We start from the raw sequence: 21,852 nt of genomic DNA on the forward strand, positions 1-21,852 counted from the left end.
AATAATGTGGTACCACTTTCTCATGGTAACCAGAAAAAATTTTAGTTTAGAAGCAGAAACAAATTCATATCCCCTCAGAACACAAGCTAACTTGAGGTGACGATTTTGGAGAAAAACATCACTTCGTTGTCTGAGCCTTCTGTTTTAAGGATTTGGCTTCTTTCTACTTTCAGGAACCTCTTGATCCCCAAAGGATTTCCATCTGAAAGACCATGGGCCAGATTTTATGTGAGAATTTACAAAGCAGAAGGGCTTCCGAAGATGAACTCTAGCATCATGGCCAATGTCACCAAAGCATTCATAGGCGACAGTAAGGACCTTGTGGATCCCTATGTGGTGGTCATGTTTGCAGGTCAAATGGTAATTGGGATCCTCTTGATCACAAATGTAGGCTTTCTTTCCTGCTAGCTATGTTATAGGCAGGCAATAGAGATGATGTTTTACGTAACTTATTGTTATGTAAAACAGGGAAGACATATTTCTTTCATCAGAAGGAAAATTTTCAGTTCTTAAATTATGCAGGAACAAAGTGAAGGAAATACTTAATGCCAGTGGAAGAACTGGTATCAGCCTCACAGCTATAGGTTAGAGTCAGGCAGCAGGATGGGAAAGTGAATTCTGCAGAAGTTACTAAAACGTCCAGTTACAAGACAGTGAATCACCCAGTGTAGTATTACATCAGTCCTATATTCTGGTCTCATTAAAGTGAATAAAACAGGACTGAAATCACTAAAATAGGTTCAATCTGGATTTTAGGGATGTGTATTCACTAGGGAACTATTCTGCTGTAATTCAGCAGAAAACCTTGCAGGTTTTCTGGGGGTAGCAAGAGAAGAAGCATTCAAGTAGACTCTCAGCGATGCCTGGATTCATTACTCCTGCAGCTCCTGCAAAATTTAACATGGTTCTACAGAGAGCTGCCTTCTGACTTGATGGTGGAAAAGGACCCAGGGATTTAGTTCCCCTGTTAAGTCCAGGAAGCACTGTGTCAGGGAGCTTGTCTTCATTATGGACCTCACAAGGAAAGAATCTAACTAGAAAAGGTTTTAAACCAGCAATGCTTTCTGTGTGCATGGAAGCCCTGAGGTGAACTCTAGTTCATCTTTTACAGATGTTTTGGGCATGAGAACGATGCCTGTGGTGCTGATTTCATCATTTATTGTGAACCCAAATTGCAAAGTGTTACATCTGAAACTAGTATGGGTTAAAATGATTCGTTAAATGTGTGCAGCTTCTTCAGGCTTAATAGAGATATGAAGAAGACACAAGAATGGGTGACTGATGTGAGTTTGCAGACTGGCATGTAAAATATGGGTTTAGAGATATTGTTGGCAGGTTTTTTTACTCATTTCTCTTCACCAAATGTGAAAGCAGACGGCCCGCGGCTGCACTGATTGTTTTATGGTCCTGCCCTCTCCGCCAGGCTAGGAGGAGCTCCAGCCTACCTCCCTAGCACACAGGCGTGTGCCCAGAACACGAGCCACAGTAATCATATTTTATACTAGATAAATTGCCTCGATTAAGGTAATTCCATTGGTACCTACAGCCTGGCAGCTATAATGAATTTCATCTTACGAGACAAATTGCACTGCATTACTACTACCAAGGTATTTCAAAAGCCATTTAAAGATGTGCAGTTTGTAGCAGAAACACCAAAGTCTGGCTTCCTAGACATGTTTTGTGCATAAGGGCCCTGAAGAATTATATTTTATTCCGAGCTCCGCTATATGCAGGTGAGAATTCTTAAGCCATAATGTGGTCTTTTATTAGATACAGAGGGGAAAATAAACAATCTAACAGAGAAACAGATGTACTTTCAAGATAGGATATTTGTGCTTAAAAATTGACTGGAAAGATGTTACTGAGTGCAATTTTTGCTATACTCACTGCTGTTCTCCAGAGTCTGATCCCTCTAGGGTTAAATATCCTGGACTTTCATTTCAGGGTCGGACAACAGTGCAAAAGAACTGTGCAGATCCTGTATGGCACGAACAGATTATCTTCAAGGAAATGTTCCCTCCACTCTGCCGAAGAGTCAAAATCCAGGTCTGGGATGAAGGCAGCATGAATGACGTGGCCTTAGCCACCCACTTCATTGATTTGAAGAAAATATCAAATGAACAAGATGGTGACAAAGGTAAATGGAACAATGCCTGTTCCAAAACATGTCCCTACAGTAAAATCTACTTGTTTGAGACCTGGGCATTGACTAAGCCCATTTCAGGGATTCCCAGAGCTCAAATAAATCCTTTTTTTTTTTTTTTTTTTTTTTTTGGGGGGGGGGGGTTCTGAGAGCTATTGCTTAATTACTCTTGCTTAATCTGAAGTTATTCAGTTATTCTCCTTGTGCTTTGTGTATGGTGGTGTGCCACTGCTTTTCTTGTTACAGGGCTGCTACGTAATTTGGTACCTTCTCTATGACTGTGGCAATAACTTGCTCTAGCTCATTAGGAATGACTGATATAAGTTTGTAGTTTGTGCTAGTTTGTCTGCCAATGAAAGCACAAAGTGCAAATTACAGCCATAGCGGGCTTATGTTTCTGATCTATCCAGGAAGAGCAAAGGGTTTTGTTAGAGCTCAACTGGGTGACATCAGAGCTCAAGGAGGCAGCACAGAATAAAGCGTAAGCCCTCATGTATGCGAAGTTCACTACCTGGAGTCATTTCACTGATGTTTGAGCATACACCTATAGCCTTATTTATGCTGTATTATCCTAGTGTGGAATACGGTCAGCTATTACAGCTCAGCAAAGCCATGGTACCTCCTTAAACTTGGCAATTTAAATCTCTAGCTGAGGCATTAAACAACAACAAAAAAAAGATAAATCATATAAGGTGGGTAGTGGCATGGGACTGTGAACTGTCTTGACAAGGTAAGAAAGCCTTTCCCACTGTGCCCCAGTCTTCAGTCTGTGGTAGCAAGATCTTTTTTTTTTTTTTTTTTTTTTTTTTTCTCCAAGAGGTGCAACAGGTTCCATGCACCCAGCATATGTAGTATGAACAGCTTCTGAGAAAGAGCTTCAGGTTGGCAGAGTCCCTGGCTGTGTGTTGACAGAGGCTCCTTGGTGCCTAAGAATTACCCTGAAAAACAGTGAATTGGTCACCACCGGTATAGAAATGGGTCCAGGTTTGGCTTTTGGTGCACAAGAGGCAAGCTTTGTTTGAGCAGACTGTCGGGAGAGTGCACTAATGCCAAATGGAAATGCCATAAAATGTGCTTTATCTCCAGGGTTCTTGCCTACCTTTGGGCCTGCCTGGATCAATCTCTATGGCTCAGCCAGGAATAACAGCCTCATGGATGACCACCAGGAGCTTAATGAAGGTTTTGGAGAAGGGGCCTCCTTCAGGGGACGTCTCTTCATAGAGATTGCTGTGGAGATACTTTCAGGAGGAGCCCGTGAGTCAAAGTTTTCCAGGATTATCAAGGATATCAAATTGCCATCTAAAGATAAAGACTCCAAAGCATCCAAAGGAAAAGACAAAACTGACAAAGCAGGAGAGGATGGAAAGTCAGCTTCTCCTTCAGATAAGACAAACTCAACTGAAGTGGAAGTCGAGCCATTTGATGTGCCTTCAGAGGTCAGTATAATATTAAGAGATTGATTAACATGTGTCCCTGTACCTCTGAGGATGGCTCTGACTTGTGTATTTGGTTTCGGATCATGCATACTGCTTTTATGTCTTGCTTCCATAGTCTTGGTATCTTCCCATAATAATGCAACACATTAATATTAGCATTAAAAAAGCATTAATATAAAATAAAGCATTAATATGTATCTGTAACTGACAGGAAGTATCGCTTAGGACTCGGTTTCCATAAAACTTAATTCTTCTGCCCTATTGCCCTTTCTGCGCTAGCTGCATCCATGTGTTTCTACTAGAACCTTACAGGATGTAGTACCTGCTAAATGGTAGAGAGCCAAGGGAATAGATTGCAATAAGTCTGTTTTCCTGCACTCATTTGAGAAAATTGGTAGTTGTCAATTGAAGTCAGTAGGGAAACACTGATGTAAAATTTCTGCAAGTGCAGAGAGATTCAAGTGCAGCCTAGATGGCTGCATCTAACTTTCTTCCTTTAGCCCTGCATTGTCAGTGCAGCTTTAGATTGGCTTAGCCTCAGCTGAAGTTAACCCATGTAAATTTACTGCCTTCACCTGCTGTACGGATTTGCAACCTTGGAGGATCTGTGCTATGGTGCTTTGAGAAGGTTGTGTAGATGTGGCAAGACATGGGCTCAGATGCTGAACCACTCTCTGATTCCTTGCTCCATCACATCACAGTCTGGGAGCAACAGCACATGGGTACATACAAAAGCTCTATTTTTTACCCAATAATTGGGAAGAAAAAATATTTTTAACCAGTTTTCTTCCCCCTTCAGTACAGCATGCCACATTTTGGCTTTTGTAATGGGAGTCTCACCTTAGTGCCTAAGGTAATTGTGTCCTTTGGTAGATCTGATTCCTGGTCTTTTGACTCCATCTCTACAAGTAAATAAAACATGAGAAATGGTTCTCTGGTCTTGAGGTCTAGCCTTGACAAGTGCTTGTTCTTAGACTCTGCCTCATCATTGCCTGCATGAGTGCTAGCTGGAACAGGTCAAGGAGTGTGTTAGCAGAGAAATGGTATGGGTAATTGTACGCCAGTGTGCAAGCCTGTGCCCTGGTCTTGCTTTATATACTTATATAGCTGCAAATTGCCTTCTTCCCTCAGGTCTTCTCTGAAGATTGTAATAGACGTGACATGAAAAGAAATTTATTTTCATATAGATTTTCCTTTATATAGAAGAGATCTATTTTTATGAGGGCTTCAGACAATATGGTTTTAGGTACTAGCTAAATACTCCAGGTAGGGAAACAAACCCTGCTGAAACACCAATAAATATTAATAATAGTAATAAGGATTTATTTCTGATAACTTTGCCTCAGTTTCAAATACAGAATGAGTAAAAGGCAACAACATAATGCAATGCTGCTTGGTATTCTTTTGTTTTTGACGTTCAGCAATATTTCACACTACAGTAGACACAGTAATTGTATTACGACTCTCTGAAAAGAAAAGCAGGAACGGGAGCCATTACAAATAAGGCAAAAAATGTCACATAGTGCCTCTGAGACAACAGAGGCAAATTACCTGGCCCCAAAGCTCAACTTTATTGACCGAGTCCAACAGCGAAAAGATATTAAACATTTGTAATTTGCTTTCTTTATAATGGGTGGTGGATGTGTTGGTCGTAAGCTCTGAGCCTCAGCTTTACTAGGCACACCACGCTCTGGGTTCATGCTGAAAATAATCAAGATGCAGAGAAGCCAACGCTACTCTGGAGCTGCAGTCTGCTTGTGGTGTTAACTTTGATTTGAGATGCTGCTAATCCTTTCGCTGAAGACCTATGCTCCTTTGCTGTGTATAGCAAAGGGCTTTGTTTTTTTATTCAAAATGAAGAGGTCATGGGCTATGTCAAAGGCAGTTTCTGCTTTGAAAAAGGCAGGGAAACAAATATTCATGTACAGCTGATGTTTTATTCATTGCCTCACTGTTGCAAAAGACACTACTTCTGATCTTGCCTAATGGGCTTCAGGAGACGGGTGTTCATGCTGTGAAATCAGTAGTATTTGCATCAGGTAGATTGTGGCAGTCAGGATGTGAGTTTGAGGAGAACTCAAAGGAAAAAATTCAGCTTGCTTGAGCTTAGTCTTGTCTTGGGACTAATAGCTTGTTTTGTTAATAACCTGAGAGCACTGGAGGTCTCAGCTAGCTTCCCTTGGATGTGTCTCCAATAGGTTTATAAAGAGCCAAACTGAGTCTCAAAACTCCACAAAAGGTCATTACCCTTTGCAGGGTGTGCTTCTGTGTTGAGACTCTGGTTCCTGTGCTTCCACATTCTGTGAAAAGCTGCAAACAGGGTTACCAGTCTCTGTGCTGTGATGCCAGGGAAGGTAAACAGCAGAGGACTACTCCCCACACATGGAGAGCCCACCTTTGTGCCTGTGGTTTAAAGCACAGAAGAATAAAAATAAATCAATGGCTGCTTGGTTTCACTGGGCTTTTGCACAGGGCTGGCATTTAATAAAATGTGGATGCCAGAGATCTTTGAGTCTTACTTACAAGGCCAATGTCTTGGCAGTACAAACACAAGGGCAGTAGGTAAAAGTCATCCCTGGAGAAGTAGAGCTGGACAAGCACTCCTCTGCCTGGACGCATTAGCGTGGTAGCATTTACTATCACAATGCAAATGAGTACTGCTACACTTACTGCAAAATAACTTATCTCAGGATGGTGACATGTCAAGCCCTTGAACTGCCGTAGGTTGAATGATGGTATAGGAATAGGTGGATATACTGAAACCATTTAATAGGGACTACTGGTGAGGAGGAATATGAAGTGAGAGGTAATGACTTCTATGTGACCATCTGATATAGCTGGACACTATTGATAAGACCAAAGTCATACAGATTCTTTCCCTTTTTCCCTTTTTCCCTTTCCCTTTTCCTTTTTCCAATCAGAGAAGATTGTTAGAGTGTTATTACTTCTCCCTACATATTGTCTCACTGAGCACTTCAGACTGATAGATATACACAGTAACACAGCTGCTAGAGACTTGTAAAGGCTCCGTGCTATAAAAAAGAGTAGAAGATAAAATAAATGCCATGCTTTTTTTTCTGCCTCCTTCTTTTCCAATAGATCTATGAAGAGAAAATTGAGGATTTCCTCCTCTTTGGGACGTTTTTTGAAGCCACAATGATTGATAGGAAGGTTGGGGACAAGCCAATAACCTTTGAGGTTTCTGTTGGTAAGTATATTAAGCTCTTCTCCAAAGCAGAGTGGAGGTCTTGACTGCAAGTGGACACTATGTGCTATTGACAGCTCTGTCTCAGGGTTCAGGCATCACCTTCGGAGCAGGGATTACAGGTTTGTATTAAACTCTGATCATCGTTTCCCTGGGTAGCATCATGTTTATTCTAGTCACTTAGCTGTCTCTACTCCCAGGTGCTCTGTATTAATACAAATCCTCTCACTCAATACACAGCGACTCACCCAGTGTTTAGCCTCCAAATCTCCTGGGAGATCCAACTGAAAAAGTTTATCTCAGCATGGTGCTCATTCTGTAGCACTCATTGCAACTTGTCCCTGGCTGTGATGGAGCCTCTTTGCAGGGAGGATCTGTGTGGACCCTCTTGGCCAACCCCGCTGAACTACATGTGGGTTTGTGAGTGTGGCACAGGGGTTATTGTATAGCCAAGCCTCAAAATGAATGCACCAGCTCACCCTGTGGAATCCTCCCAATAAGTCCTGTTCTCTTTCTGGGTAAAGCAGGGCAAAACTGCATGAGCAGCATCCTCATGTTGGAGCTGAGTTGTCCCCAGGAGCAAACTAAAGAAAAAAATAAGAAATTTTCATGAATGTTGACTGGATATTTTCAAACCAGAAGAAATTTCCCCTGAGAGAGGAGCCAGAAATGGTCTTATTTCCCTTGCAGGGGTATGCTTATCTCTGTGTTAGAGTCCCAAGGCAGAGTAACACCCTGACACTTGCCATCTTCGTGCTTACATAAGTTGGTACACTCAATTGTAAGGGTATGTGTGCAGGGAGAGTTACTCTGACAAATAGAGAAATCAATGAGTGATATTGATTCATGCTGAAACTTCTCAGGAAGCAGAGCTAGGAATAACAAGAAACTATGTACATAGTTGGGTAAGAAATGATACTGAGTCTTGTTGGCAGTAATACTAAAGAAGAGTCCGACTCTGAACTCTGGACCTGAACATCTGTCAGTTATCTGTGCAGTTGAAATTCAGATCCAAATTTGGTAAATATCCATTATTTACATGATGAGCAGAACCTAAAATCCAGAATGTGATGTTGTATGAGGTGACTCAGCACACCCCTTTCCCGCAGTGAATGTTTTCTGTCTGTCTCTTATAAAACCTGTAATTACCACTCTGATGGATGCACCTTTTCCCCAGTGCTGATAACTGCCCTTTAAGGCAAAATCATATCAGAGAAGACAGCTGTATTGTTAGCAGAGTTGTGTGGATTCAGGCATGAAGTTGGGGCCTCAAATTATTGTTATTGCTGAAGGTCCCTCTGCAACCCTACTTCGCAAAATTTTCTTGGCTGAAAATGAGCTTTAGCACTTCTGAGATCAGACTTTGTGATGATCATCCACATGTTGTAAAGAAGACATAGAGTTGCTATTTAAATCAAACACACATAGAGACTCCTGGGTGTAGAAATATCAACAACAGTATTGGTTTTGCTTCTGAATTTCTTTATCAAAAGCAGAAGTTCCTTTTGTTTTCCTAGGGGCCAGAAAACAGAAAATCACACCACTCTGTGATACCCTAGGTACCTATTGGGAAGGGCTGGCAAGAAAGCCCTGTCCTGGAGTCTGAAAAGACATGGTAATAGATTTAAATTATTAGGACCTTTATATGCAGAACAACTAATGAACATGGGGGGACAAAGATTTTTTTACTATGAATATTCTTCCTCTTTTTAAACCTCCATTCCAATTTGCCACCTCCAAGGTAGCCATCTCTTCACTTGTAATCCTGTGTCTCTAGGCAACTTTGGTAGAGTTACTGATGGAGTGTCAGTGGGAGCTGGAGGGAAAAAGAAGGCACGTGGTGGAGAAGTGGAAGAAAGTCTGCTACATGAGAGGGAGGATGAAATTTCTCTTGACCTTGGAGTACCCTTGATATCCACCACGCACCCTGAGAAGCCACTTATCACAGGTGGGAACAGGTGAGGATCTATGTTTTAAAGCCTTATCATGCGCAACTCTGGTTACTGTTTTATAATCCTGTGGGACTCATTAATTAACCCTGGCAGCATTAAACCAATTGTGTGGATTTAAGGCTTTCAAAAGAGGATGTTGTGCATCTTCTATCATGTCTTTCACAACAGTAAATTTTCCAGGCTCCACTGAAGTGGATGGGCTACATGCCATTTTTCACTGCCTGCTGATTTTCACTGCCTGCTGATTTTGGCTTCATTGGCTTCATTGAACTTCTTGTTCTGATGTTTTTAAAAGGGCTGCGTTATGCTAATTAACATTTGGAAAGCTGTAAGAAAGAGTACAACTCCTTCAGTGCTGTCCCTGGCTGAGGGACCTATACCCTGATCACAAGTAGCATCCATCCAGTGATCAGCTCCAGAAGCAGAGTAACACATCAAAATATTGACATCTGGTCAAGGCAAGAGACAATTTCCCTGAACACTTTCCAGAGCTAATAATTATAGATGTAGACTTAAAAAGCAAGTAGTAACAAAAGTAAGAGGAAATAGTCCTCTTAAAATAAAGGATGGGGCAAAGAATGAATACATGCAGAAGACTTCTAAATGGCCTTGCTTATAAACAAAGTGTAAAGCTTTAATTAATTTCAAAGATACCAATATAAATATTTTCAAAGAAAATAAATATTTTCTTTGTTGCTTTGTTAGGTAGAACAATCCCTAGTATAGCCAACTGCCAAGACTAGATGGTATCTCTTTCTGTAGAAGGCCAGGCACTGCCAAGCAGTTTACAGATATAAGGGCCAGGTGGGAAATTGGAACCTGGATCTGTTTGGTTTCTGGGCCTCCCTAAAGTTAAGAAGTACTTTCATCCTTCCCTGTAATTGGTGATTCAGCCAGATTAAATAAGAGGCAGTGGAACAAAACAAAAATGAAAATACCATAGCAGATTACTTTTTTTCTATAGCTAATAAATAAATAAAAGAGGAAAAACAATCTTTATCAGAAAGATAGTTGCCTCTCCTCATTACCAGGATTGCATATTTGGGTACATGCTGGGTTATTATCCTTCATGAGAGACTTTGAGATTTTTAGTTTTTCCCTTAACAAAAATTCAGATTTAAAGAACTGTTGTAAAAGAATGAATCATTCTTCAAATCTACTACTTGCTTCTTGACTCTCTCCAATATTAGCCAAGTTTGCTCTCATTATGTGTCCTTGTTCCTCAAATTTATGTAACATGCTGCATTTCATTTTTTTTTTTTTTTTTTTTTCCCCTTCTGTGCTATCTAAAACAGTTTGGCCAGCCACAGATACCAAATAGTGACTTTAGGGCTGTCACCTCATATTGGAATCTTATCAGTATCACTGCTGGTTATTTTCAGTATTAATCAGTACGTAATGTGATACCAATATTTTAAATAAACTCTGTGTTTTTGAATCATAAACGAACAGCAGCAAAAAATAAGAGTCCATTTTGGAGATTAAACCACTGGCTAATTAAAAAAGCAGGCAGAGCAATGAGACCTCTCATGTAGGGACCATGAAATTGCCAGGAATTTTCCACATTTATATCAAAATATATGGCATGCATAAGCTAAAATGGAAAAAGTGGTTCCCGCAAATTCTCATAGAAGGAGTAATAAACTTCAGAGCTCAGTCTTCCATTTGAGTTATTTCATGGCCATATAATTTTCTTAGTAAATCCCATGAAAGAACTAATGTGCTCTGTGAATTTCAGGTCAAGAAGTTCTGGCATTGAGAGATAGTTGAGAGATTGTTCCTCCCTCTTATGAAAGCACCACATGTTTGACTGTCCAAGACCTGTGTAGCTCTGCTGCTCACCAAATTTGATGTGTAATGCTTAACTTGCTGTAGGTTATGGTGGGGCAAATATATTGGAAATTCTGCTTGTCTTATGATATTCCATAGGACAGTCAAATGTACTTGTAGAGATGATTTTCATCTATTTTTGAACAGTAAAACTTTTCTAAAAAACTATTTGGGTGTTCTGGGTTTTTGTGGTGAGGACTTGGTAGTGGGGGGGCTGCAGGGGTGGCCTCTGTGAGCATGGTCCAGCAGCTGCCCCATGTCAGATCAGAGCCAGCTTCAGCTGCTCCAAAAGGGACCTGCTGCTGGCCAGAGCTGAGCCAGTGAGTGATGCTGTTTGCACCTCTGTGAGACCAGATTTAAAAAATGGAAGAAAACTGCTGCACAACAGCAGCTGGTAGAGTGAGGAGTGAGAACCAGCCCTACAGACCCCAAGGTCAGTGCAGAAGGAGGGCAGGAGGTGTTTCAGGCACCAGAGCTGAAGTACCACAGCCTCTCCCAGAGGAGAGGACATGGAAAATGCAACGATTTTTCCTTCCAGTTGTGGGATACTGTGAAGAGTAGGAGGCTCCAGGACTTTTATTCTTTATTATCTAGAGAATCAGTTTCAGTGGAGAAATACTGAACAGTCACAAGATGAGTACACACCAGAAAAGAGTTCTTTGGTACAGCCTCTGCTCAGCTGCAGAGCATGAATTCGTGGCATTCAGTTGGAGCCATTCCCAGAAGAATGTAAAGCAGTTTATAGAGCTTTGTTTCCATTAAAAAGCCCTCCACTGTCCTGCTGTTGTTAGCTAAAATGATGCAGTTTCTACTGTTAAATCCAGTATGGCTAAATGTGGTGTATCATAGCATTGTAGTGTTATATAAAGGGAGGACATCAGGTGCTCATCAGGTACATGCTTTTGATGTCGTGGCTGCCACAACTCTAATGAAAACACCAGGCTCTGTGCCAAGTGTGCATTAAAGTTTGCAGAGCCTCTGGTTGTGCTGGTGTCTTGCTCATTTTTTCAGTACAAGACCCTCTTTTAAGTAAACACCAGAAGAAAGTAGCTCTGCAAAAAAAGTCAATATGACAACTTGGCCCTGAGAGCTGAGCAGATGCATTTTATTGCAGAGTTGTTATGAGTTAGGTGTCACTTTTACTAAGCAAGGTCCTGCAAATCAGCTTCTACCAAGACATGTCAATCTCCACCAGCCATTGTTTTTGAAAAAAGTGTCCCATGAAATGAAAGTGGCAGTGAGACTCTGCCAAACTTGTCCTGCCACGCAGTGCACAGAGCCATTGCTCTTAAAGACATGATCAGATTTTAATCTTTGCTCAGTTTTCTGCTATATGTTGCACTCCTATTGCTTACCATCATTAACAGAGTATTTCAGAGCTTCTCTGCATGCCTCTTTGCGTGGCTTTTCTCCTACCCTGAAAAACATTGGAATTAGATCCACTGACTTCAAGACTTTTATTTTCATGGTTCTCATAGAAAGCATGTGATCTTGTAAGTGATGCTTCTGTTTTTTCTTACCATGTATTTACTGGATAGCACATATGAACACATCCTGTGGTGTCTTCAGTTTTTATGCTATGAGAGAGCACCAAACAGCTTTTCTTCCTATTGCCTCCCCTGAATTCCTTTCTTACTTTTATGATCTGCTGTGCACGCTGTTTTCCTAGGAACTATCAGTACCTGCCGTACGATGAGAGGAAGCCCTGCATCTGTGTCAAGAGCTACTGGGGCAACCAGACCTTTCGCTTGTACTCCTCCAACACTCTTGAGAAAATGGCAGACCACCTGGTAAGTGGCAACCATGCTCCCAGGCTCCGGCATTCAGCAGATCGTGGCAGGGAAAGGTAAGGTTCCCTGGAACAGGCCCCCACAGTCTCCCCAGCTCTATTTCTTGCCATTTAGCCCTTTATCTTAGCTCGTGAGAACAGACTCCACTTCCCAATGGTGACTGTAGGTGTTGGGCTACGCCTTCTTTGCCTGCTGAGGTTTGAGAAGTTAACTCCAGCAGCTTGCTAAATGTGAGCAGCAGGCCGCACAAAGAACCAAGTTAAATTATATAGCTTTTCCTTTCAGCTAGTGGAGAATGTTTCCTGCTGACTGGTCTTCACCAAAGTGAGAAAACAAAGCAGCTCCAAGCAGAATAAACATGTTGGAGAGACTGTGGAAAGGTCAAAACAAATCATGCTGCTGGAGCCTTCTCTCTGTGCACATCAAGATTAGTGGTACATCAAAGGTCCTGTTTTGTCACGTTGCAAACCCACCTGCCTCATTCTTGCTAGTCATGTGGTGAATAATGGCATTACAGCATTGGCAGTGTGACAGAGCACCCTTCTCTGCATAATAGCTTTTTCATGTGTTTTTCTTAGGAGGAATCATTAGAGCAAGTAAAGGATTTGATCAAGGTTTCAGAAATTGAATCTGAGGAGAAAATGAGGACGACTCTAAGTGATTTTATCAATCAGAGCAGGTAACTACATTTACTAAAGGAATACAGAAAATCAACTTTATATGTTGGCCACAAATTCAAGACTAGACAAGGAAACTGGTGATAAAAATAATAATAAAAAGTACAGTAAACTTACTGGGATATATATATTTATTTTGCTATAAAAACAAAGGGCTTCCCAAATTGCAGTTTCTATTTACACAAAGAAAATATTTTATTGCTACTTTCAACGTTCAATATTGACAGGAGACTGCTGCCAATCATTTCCATATTGCTTTGGCTTTCTGGACTCTAAGAATAGAACATATGTGGAAATAAATAGGATTTAATACAGTGTGAGATAGGCATACTGTAGAAATATGCAAGGTTAACATAAAGCAAAGGAACCCACGTGCTAGGATAAATGCTCCAATGGGCTCCATGTCAGACAACATGATTTGGCTCAAAATAGATATAAACCCTAAATTATTAATCCTGTTTTTGTGAGGTGTGGTGCAGAGATTCTGGACTCTATTCTTTGACTCCTCTAGGTGCTCAGTATTTATTTTAGACAGAGAATTTCAGCCTCTCTGTCTTCTGGTTCATGTACTGCAGCAGACAGGGAGCATTTCATTTCAATGCATTTTAGCAACTGGCATAAAAAACAAACCATACCAAACAAACACATATTCAAAAAAAAAGTTATTGTTTTGTCCTAGGGCCTTCATTACTGTTGCTGAAAAGAAGCCGAAAGGGTTGAACTACACTACTTTGGACAAAAAAAGACTTCTGCTGTTCAGGCAAGAGCTGGTATGTGTATTTTTTCTTTAAGCATTAATGCAATGATCTTAACTGAAAACACACGGGTTGTATACATATTAATTTATATTCGATTTCAACCACAGTGGCATGCTTTATAATTAATATGAATATAATATCCATGAACACTTTTTTTTTTTTTTTAATAAAGCCTGCTGTGCTTAGTAAAGAGTTGTAAGATATCTTGAAATCATTCAGAACATACTGTTTTGAAATAAAAATAATACATTATAATAATGAACTGATTTTTCTTTTCCATGCATCCTAAAATGTGATGATGCTGAGAACTGTAGAATAATACCCAATTAACATTGCTGTTCAGTAGAATAATATACAATTGAAATTGCAATTTAATTACTGTGGTGGGGCTGAACTTCAACACTAGTAGAGTCTGGCACTTGATATTCTTGGACACTTAAACACCAGAATCAGTGTGGTCTCATGTATTCTAGTTTGTGTTTATTCTAGATTTCTGCATTTTAAAGTTTCCTTTACATTTACGTTCCCTCAAGTGCTAGAGGGATGTTAGTATAAGAGAGCATCTGGATTAGGCTGAACAGAGCACAAGAATCATTTGCACTGTTTTTTTTTTGTTTGTTTGTTTGTTTGTTTTTGTTAGTGTTTTTTTGTGTGTGTGTTTTTTTTTTTTTTTTTTTTTAAGATTGTCTGTCTAGTATCTATGAGGAGGTGTTTATGACCATCTTTTGGCAAACTAGATATATAAAATAGGCCAGATGAGTCACTCCTTAAAAACATTTTTTTTCTTCCTATTGTATATAGAACAAGCTTTGAAATCCTACATTGCTGGGGTTTAAAAGTAAACAGAAGACCTGTTCCCAGTGAGAAAAGCCAGGTATATAGGATGCACTGTAGGATTCAGTTGTGTTTAAGCACCTAACTCCTCAGTGGGCAGTGAGGCCTTATTCACCTCCTCATGGGAACCAGTGAGGAAAAAAAAAAAAAAAAGGGTGCAGCTCATTGAAATGTTCATTAGCTTTATTTATAGTTTGTAGCACAGAATTAGGTGGTGCCTTCTTTCAGAACCAAAGCATTATATTTTTAGGTATACATACGCATATACATACAGTACATATCCAGATAGAGAGAAGGTGGGGTACATTCACAATTCTGTTTTTCAGCCCCAAAGAGTTAATCTATTTCTGTTTCTTCTTTTTTTTTTTTTTTTTTTTTTTTTTTTTTTTTAACTTGCATCTAAGACCCTCTTTCTGTCTTCTGTGTCCAGTTCAAACTGCTTGATAATGCATACAAAATACATGTTGTCTTTCCTGATTGCAGGAAGCATTGTCCAATGATGCCAAGGGGATTGTTCAGCAGCAGAAAAAGATGTCACTGGATGAAATGATACGTGAGACTCAGATATTTATAGATAAAATTAGATTCTTGGTTGATGAGGTAATCCATACAGAAATTCAGATAAATTCATAACTTGATTTTTCATAATACAGTGTGATTAATAAGTTCTGACTTGGTTATCAAGAGTTCTCCTTTGTATATCTGGCCCCAATTGTTTTGCAATTCGTGGAGCTTTTAACACATTAGGGTAGGAAACAGCGGGCTTAGTGGTATGGAGAGGATGTGGTACAGAGTGTTGGTTGTTGTTTTTAAAAAAAAAAGTCCTGCCCTGGTGGTTTGGAGACAGCCTGCTTTCTGATCTGAATTCGTATTTCTGCTTGTATGGGCATAGTGATTTGGACTAGTTTGAGCTCAAGGGTCTCTTTATTATACTTGACTGTGCAGACACTGTTTAGACATACTATTAAGCCTGAGAATAACAGAAGAACAACAGTACTTGGTCAGGCCAAAATCCAATCAAGTGTTCTTTCTGCAAGCTGTCTGTGCTAGCAAACCAAACAGGGCTATGGATATTCCCGGGCTCAGGGAGTGAGTGGCACAGACTGGCATGGTTTGCATCTTACAGCCAAATTGTCTTCCTTCTCAGAACCTAGTACATCCTAGGCTCCTAATGCATTCTGAGAACAGTCTCTGAGCTGTTCTTTGCTTTGAACCACGCTTAGGCTTTGCTTGGGGAAATGCTCTTCCCTTCAAGGCAGGGCAAGGCTCCATGGAGCATCATCACAAGCAGAATAGATGATGGGATACCAGTGCTTGAGTTTGGCCCTGGTCCTTTTTGTTTTTCTTGTAAAGGTGAAGTTGATAACATTTCCACGGTGGGTACTTTCAGCTTACACAGTTTGTGGGTAAGTGGCTTCCTGAGGTGGTCTTACCTGGATTTTTAGTTGTAATTTCCCCTGAGATGATCTACAGAGTGGGCACTCCTTAATCACCACACAAAGCTCTTTACTTTCAGCTGTGCTTGGGAATGGAAGTTAGGATTGCAAAGCATGAAATGACAGCCTCTTTTATTCAGGGTATATATCTGCCACTTCACAAGAGAGGTGGGGAATCAACTCTTGGTGGGGTGTTTTAACAAAAAATTATGGTGGTGGCTCACAGAAAGAATCCAGTTTTAGTTCAGTATTCCTTGCTGTTTAAAGCCGCAGAATACAGTGCCTGATGTGTTCATCTGGATGCTCAGCAACAACAAGAGAGTTGCATATGCAAGAGTCCCGGCAAAACACATACTCTACTCCCCAGAGGAAGAGCAGAGAGGCAAGGACTGTGGGAAGATTAAAACCCATTTCCTGAAAGTAAGTTTGGGGCATTCTGTGAACACAGGTAATGACTGAGGAGCCCTTGTTATTGAAGTTTCACACAAGGATTGCATTTTACAAGTTTATCTTTGTAATCTACTAAAAATGTGTACATGTTTATATATGCCATCTGGTAATACTTACTTCTCCTATTTATGCTTGTCCTTCTTTAAGTACTGTATTATTGCCAGGCTTTTGGTGTCTGAGTGATTCATTCCTCTACTACTTGTTAGAGCAAGATTATAGCATTGTTTATCTATAGCTATGTAACTAAACAGATAGCAGAGGTGCAGCCTCTTTGCTGGCAAAGACGTCAGAATGCAGCACATGTTGGACTGGGAGGAGACTGGTAAGAGCTCAGCATGCATGCAACTCAGATAGGAAAGGAACCTAGATATTCAGAGCTAACATAGCAACTGATTATGTTTGCTATTTAAAATGTGCCTAGGTTTGTGTAATATTAATCTAAAAATTTGTTATGGTGTTATTCATCTTGAAGGAACATCTTTGTGAATATTACATGCCTACAAAGGCAGAGTGACCAGCAGTGGAATATTACACAGTGGAATTGTTACTATGGCCAAAAAGAAAAGTCTGAACACACCAGGCAATAGCAATGCTGTTTAATGACTTTTTAGTGGTTTTTCACCTGGAGTGGTTGGGAGCACTCCCATAAAGCATAAAGAGCGGGCAGAAATATCTGAGCTTCTGATAGTTGCTATAGGTGTTTGTTAAGCATGGTGCTATCTGCCTACATAAACCAACAAAACAAACATAATTCATCCTGCAGCCCCTACAATATCAAGAATTACTTTATGAACAGGTATTGCTAAACACTGAGCTAACTGGAACTAGATGTAGTGGGAGAGGAGAGTAAGGAAATATTAGTATTGTTTGTCAAGACCAGTAACATTTTATACCGGAATATGCTTTCTGACCTACCTGATGAGGTAATATTTTAGGAGTATATGGGACTAGCTAGTGGAGACCAGCAAAACTGCATGAAATGTGAAGTGGGCTGAAGTCTGGAAAAAGTAGGATATCAGCTAGCACTGGTATGCTTGCAGCTATCAGCCAGTCTGCAACAACACATGTATAATAATCACTATGCCATTTATGCAGAATTTCAACTAATTACTTGTCTCCCTCCTAAGAAATTCAAGTTTCTTTTGCTGAATGGGCCTCAGGGCCACTCTCTGTGGAGATATTGGTATATTGATATTAGTATATCAATTCAGTGAATGCTTCTTTATTTTTTTAGTCTTCTCTGCCTTCATAGGACTCAGCTTCCAGCCACCCCTCTTTCTAGAGATTGTTGGTAATGGGTGATTTTTTTTTCTTCAGCTACCAGGCAAGCGCCCATTGGGCTGGACCGTGCAGGCAAAGGTGGACGTCTACTTGTGGCTTGGACCTGCCAACTATGCCCACAGCATCATGGAGAATTTGCCTGTAGGGTATGAAACTGAAGTGCCATCCAACACCGGCTCAGAGCACAGCATAGTGCCCTCACCTGCCTGCCTGCGGTATAAAAGTAAGGCACTCTTTCTTCTCCATAGTAGCAATGTAAGAGGGCTTTTAAGAGCCAGTTAGCCCCAAAAGCTCTAATTCAGAGGGTTGCAAGAACTCTGTTTAAAGTAGTTGCTATAAGAGAATCACAACTCAGCAAATTTTGAATAGAAAAAGTTCATTTTGTTGTCAAGTCCTCAGTCCTGCTGCTGCCACTTTGCAGGTGTCAGGGACAGGAGGCACCTATTTTCTTACACTTTCTCTTCCCTGTGCCATGGGTCTGTCTCCTTGTGATGAGGAGAGAGAAAAACTCCCAGTTAACAACCTTGAAGTAAAGACATTGATTTTAAGTGAATCCAGAAATCTTACACAAACTTCTGAGTGTTTCAGGTGTTTCGGTAGTGAGACAGCACTAGGAACAGTTCCCTTTGTCAGATCTCAGTTGGACGGCAGGTGGTGGATCTTCCCCTCCTGCCTATGTGCTGCATCATTTCTGTGAGGCTGACATTACTGTTTTCTTTGCAATGATGTAGCCACGCACCTCTTCCAGCTGAGAGCCCACATGTATCAGGCAAGGGGGCTCATTGCAGCTGACAGCACTGGACTTTCCGATCCTTTTGCAAAAGTTACTTTCACATCATACTGCCAGACTACAAAGGTAAGTTGCAAAATCCCTTGCAGTAACTGGAAACACAGTTTGGTTGGTTGTTTTTTGGTGAATTAAGCCATGAAAAGGAAAAATATTGTTTTTGTAAGGAGCTGCCTAGCATAAAAAGTTGGCCACCTGCTGTTAAAAGGCAACTCTTGACAGTCCACTTCAAGCAAAGCAAAAGTGTTGGTGTAGCCCACTACTCAGCATGAGGTGCAGTACTTGTTTATTCTAGGTCTTTCAGACATCAGATTCTCTGGGGCTTCTGAGTCTTTGCAGCAAGTGAATTACCTTTCTCTACTTCTTTTTCTATATATTTTCAGTTTGGGCCATTTTCATTGCTTGGTGTGAGGATGAACCCTGCAGTTCTCTTTTCTTATAGGCTGAGTGCAGTGACTGAGCAAAGACTGAAGACCACGTTTATGTGGCTTCTGTAGCCATGCGAGTCAGCACAGCTCTTTGCAGTGGGATTCAGGTCTCAAGGATCACTTCAGAATGGCAAAGTTGAAATAAGCAGAAAACAGAGATGTGAGACTTTCTGCACCCCTTTGCACACTGCAAAAATGTGCCCATAGGAAGTGGTCCCAAATCCTGTGGTGGTTTTACCCAGCTAGGCAGCTGAGCTCTACCACAACCGCTCTCTCACTCCCCCTCCTAAAAGGGGTGAAAATATGATGAAAAGGGCTCAAGGGTTGATATAAGGACAGGGATATCACTCAACAATTATCGTCACAGGCGAAACAGACTCAGCACAGGGATAAATTTGTTACCTATTACTAACAGACTAGAACAGCGAGAATCCAAAAAAACTTAAAACACCTTCCACCTATCCACCCTCTTCCACCTCCTCCCCCTGAGTGGAGCAGGGGAACGGGGGGCTGCAGTGATGGTTTTCACTTCTCACTCTCTCGCCTGCTGTTGTGCAGCAGTTTTTTTTTTTCCCCATTTCTGAACTCTGCTCTCCCAGAGGGACAAACATCGCTTATTGGCTCAGCTCTGGCCAGCAGCAGGTCCCTTTGGAGCCAGACAGAGCTGGCTCTTATCTAACATGGGGCAGCTGCTGGGTGCTGCTGACAGAGGCCACTGCTGCAGCCCACCACTACTAAAACCTTGCCATGTAAACCCAATACACATTTCCCTCAGATATTTTTGGAGGCAAATGGTTGTCTGTGGGCATTGATGGAGCCTATAAAGAGAAAGGGGAACTTTTACCTGTAACGTGAAAACTGATTTTCAGAGGATTTGAGCCTTCTACAACTATCTTAGAGGGGCTTAGGGTTCTGAAACATTGGACACAAGCAAAACATCATTTGGGATGTCACCAGCACCTCCACACTTCCTGATGAAGCACTCCCAATCAAGCAATTTTTAAGTTATTAAACATTTCCTCTCTTTCGTTAGATCATTTCTCAGACATTGTCCCCCACCTGGAACCAGATGCTGCTCTTCAATGGCATTGTGCTTCATGGGGATGGAAAGGAAATCGCACAGTTCCCCCCAGAGATTGTCATCGAGCTGTATGATGATGATGCAGTGGTAAACTTGAAATCCTTCTTAGTAAAGGCTGTTGCATCTGTCTGTCAGTTTAAAGGCAAAGCTGTGTCACTTAGTAGGCATCAAAAGGAAAATTGCCAAGCAACATGGATAACCTTGATGAATGGAGCTCAGTGCTACAAGGATTTGGAGTTTAATGTCTGAAAACAGTCCTGAGACTCCACCTTTTGTCCTTGAAAAACTGTGGCCCTGTTTTTCTCAAGTGAATACTACTCCCAAAGACTGACTTAGAGCAATTAGAAGCATCTTCTCCCCCACCTTCATTGCACACAACTGTAAATATTGTATCTATGTCTGTAGAGGCATGGATTTATCTCTGGCTTTGCATTTTTCTTTGCTGTTTACCTCAGGAAATTTTGTTGTTGTTGTTTTTCCCCCACAAATATTCTAGACTTTGCATTGTCTTGGCTTCAAATGCATTTGACACTTGTGTTTTTCTTTATTTAGGGTAAAGCAGAATATATTGGGTCTACAGTGGCTGCCCCTGTGGTGAGGCTTGCTGACCAAAAATATGAAACACCTAAACTCTCTTACCACCCAGTGTATTGTGGAAATCTTTCTGGAGGAGATCTTCTTGCTGCATTTGAGCTTTTGGAGGTAAACTAGACCTTCTGGACCATTAGTCTTTACACCATGGGAATTAGTGTGAACTGCAACTGGAGCAGGATCGTTCTGCTGTTGTACCTTGTAGTCACCATGCAGTCTGCATCACTCCTAGTCTATATCCTGCCAGGGGAAGAGACACTGCCGATGTGCAAACAACATCCAGCCTCTCACATCCTCTGTGTGTCATTTGCCCTTCATTTGCCCTGCTCTAAATTCGTCTCTGTTTTAAGAAACAGTGATGAAACTACCATTGCCGTTGCAATGACCTACTCTTTGGACTTAAACAACTTCAAAACTCTCTCAATATTTCTCTGTCCCTCAGAAGAAGAGAGCTGTGTCTAACAATAACTGGATAAGAAAAACCCAGTTTTTAGATACCTATAACATATTAGGAGAAATGTTACACTGGTTTCCCACTGTGAGACAAAAGGCAAATTTGGCATACCTCTGGGGCTAGCCCAGCAGATGCATGAGTAGAGCTTTCAGGCCTCAGCAGTATTTGCAGAGCCACTACTTACAGGAAACTTCTCTGTGCTAAAAAAAAACTATGACAATTTGTTCTGAAATCAGAATTGGTAAAAATGTGGAGCTCTGTGATACATTTTACATATATTCTGAGGATAAAATGGGTTTTTAAGCATGATACAATAATTATGTTCTTGATGAGACCCTGCAATATGACAGCCTGGGGACAGGGACACATAGGGGACCTCATTAGGGTGGATACCTAGGGGTAGAGTCTACTACCTTAACCATAATTTTCCCTCTTTTTTATTGAAATCTTTGTGAACAAAGGGAGTAGTGTATTTTGTTTTGCTGTCTTATGGGACTAGGGAAGCAGCACTACTATTGGGCTATATCCAAATATACCCCTAAGACTTCTCCAGAGAGTTGAAAAGAATTGTAAGTAAAGACCCTGTAGTCCTCCTGTTCATCCTGTATGTTATTCTTTACAGTGACAACACTCCAGAGCATCTCACATGGAAGATCTTAGCAATGTGAACGTGAAAGAAGTTTTCAGGAAAAAATGCATATAAACATCTGTAGGGTTTC

At 41.0% G+C, this 21,852-nt stretch overlaps 1 protein-coding gene across 1 annotated transcript in view; it reads left to right on the plus strand.

The window, feature by feature from the left end:
- Window positions 1-21,852, plus strand: part of FER1L6 (fer-1 like family member 6) — a gene marked incomplete at its 5' end in the record, with an annotated part of 72,980 nt that overhangs the window by 20,731 nt on the left and 30,397 nt on the right. The window contains 14 exons of the mRNA XM_082755330.1: window positions 174-360; window positions 1,945-2,137; window positions 3,230-3,579; window positions 6,679-6,787; window positions 8,562-8,742; window positions 12,236-12,356; window positions 12,935-13,035; window positions 13,713-13,803; window positions 15,109-15,225; window positions 16,329-16,481; window positions 17,829-18,015; window positions 18,524-18,648; window positions 20,041-20,175; window positions 20,641-20,790. Coding sequence (XP_082611456.1) covers window positions 174-360; window positions 1,945-2,137; window positions 3,230-3,579; window positions 6,679-6,787; window positions 8,562-8,742; window positions 12,236-12,356; window positions 12,935-13,035; window positions 13,713-13,803; window positions 15,109-15,225; window positions 16,329-16,481; window positions 17,829-18,015; window positions 18,524-18,648; window positions 20,041-20,175; window positions 20,641-20,790 — 2,200 coding nt within the window. The remainder of the gene's footprint in view (window positions 1-173; window positions 361-1,944; window positions 2,138-3,229; window positions 3,580-6,678; window positions 6,788-8,561; window positions 8,743-12,235; window positions 12,357-12,934; window positions 13,036-13,712; window positions 13,804-15,108; window positions 15,226-16,328; window positions 16,482-17,828; window positions 18,016-18,523; window positions 18,649-20,040; window positions 20,176-20,640; window positions 20,791-21,852) is intronic.

The sequence above is a fragment of the Aythya marila genome (genome assembly GCF_965140915.1).
Source record: "Aythya marila genome assembly, chromosome: 2".
NCBI classification, from domain to species: Eukaryota; Metazoa; Chordata; class Aves; order Anseriformes; family Anatidae; genus Aythya; species Aythya marila.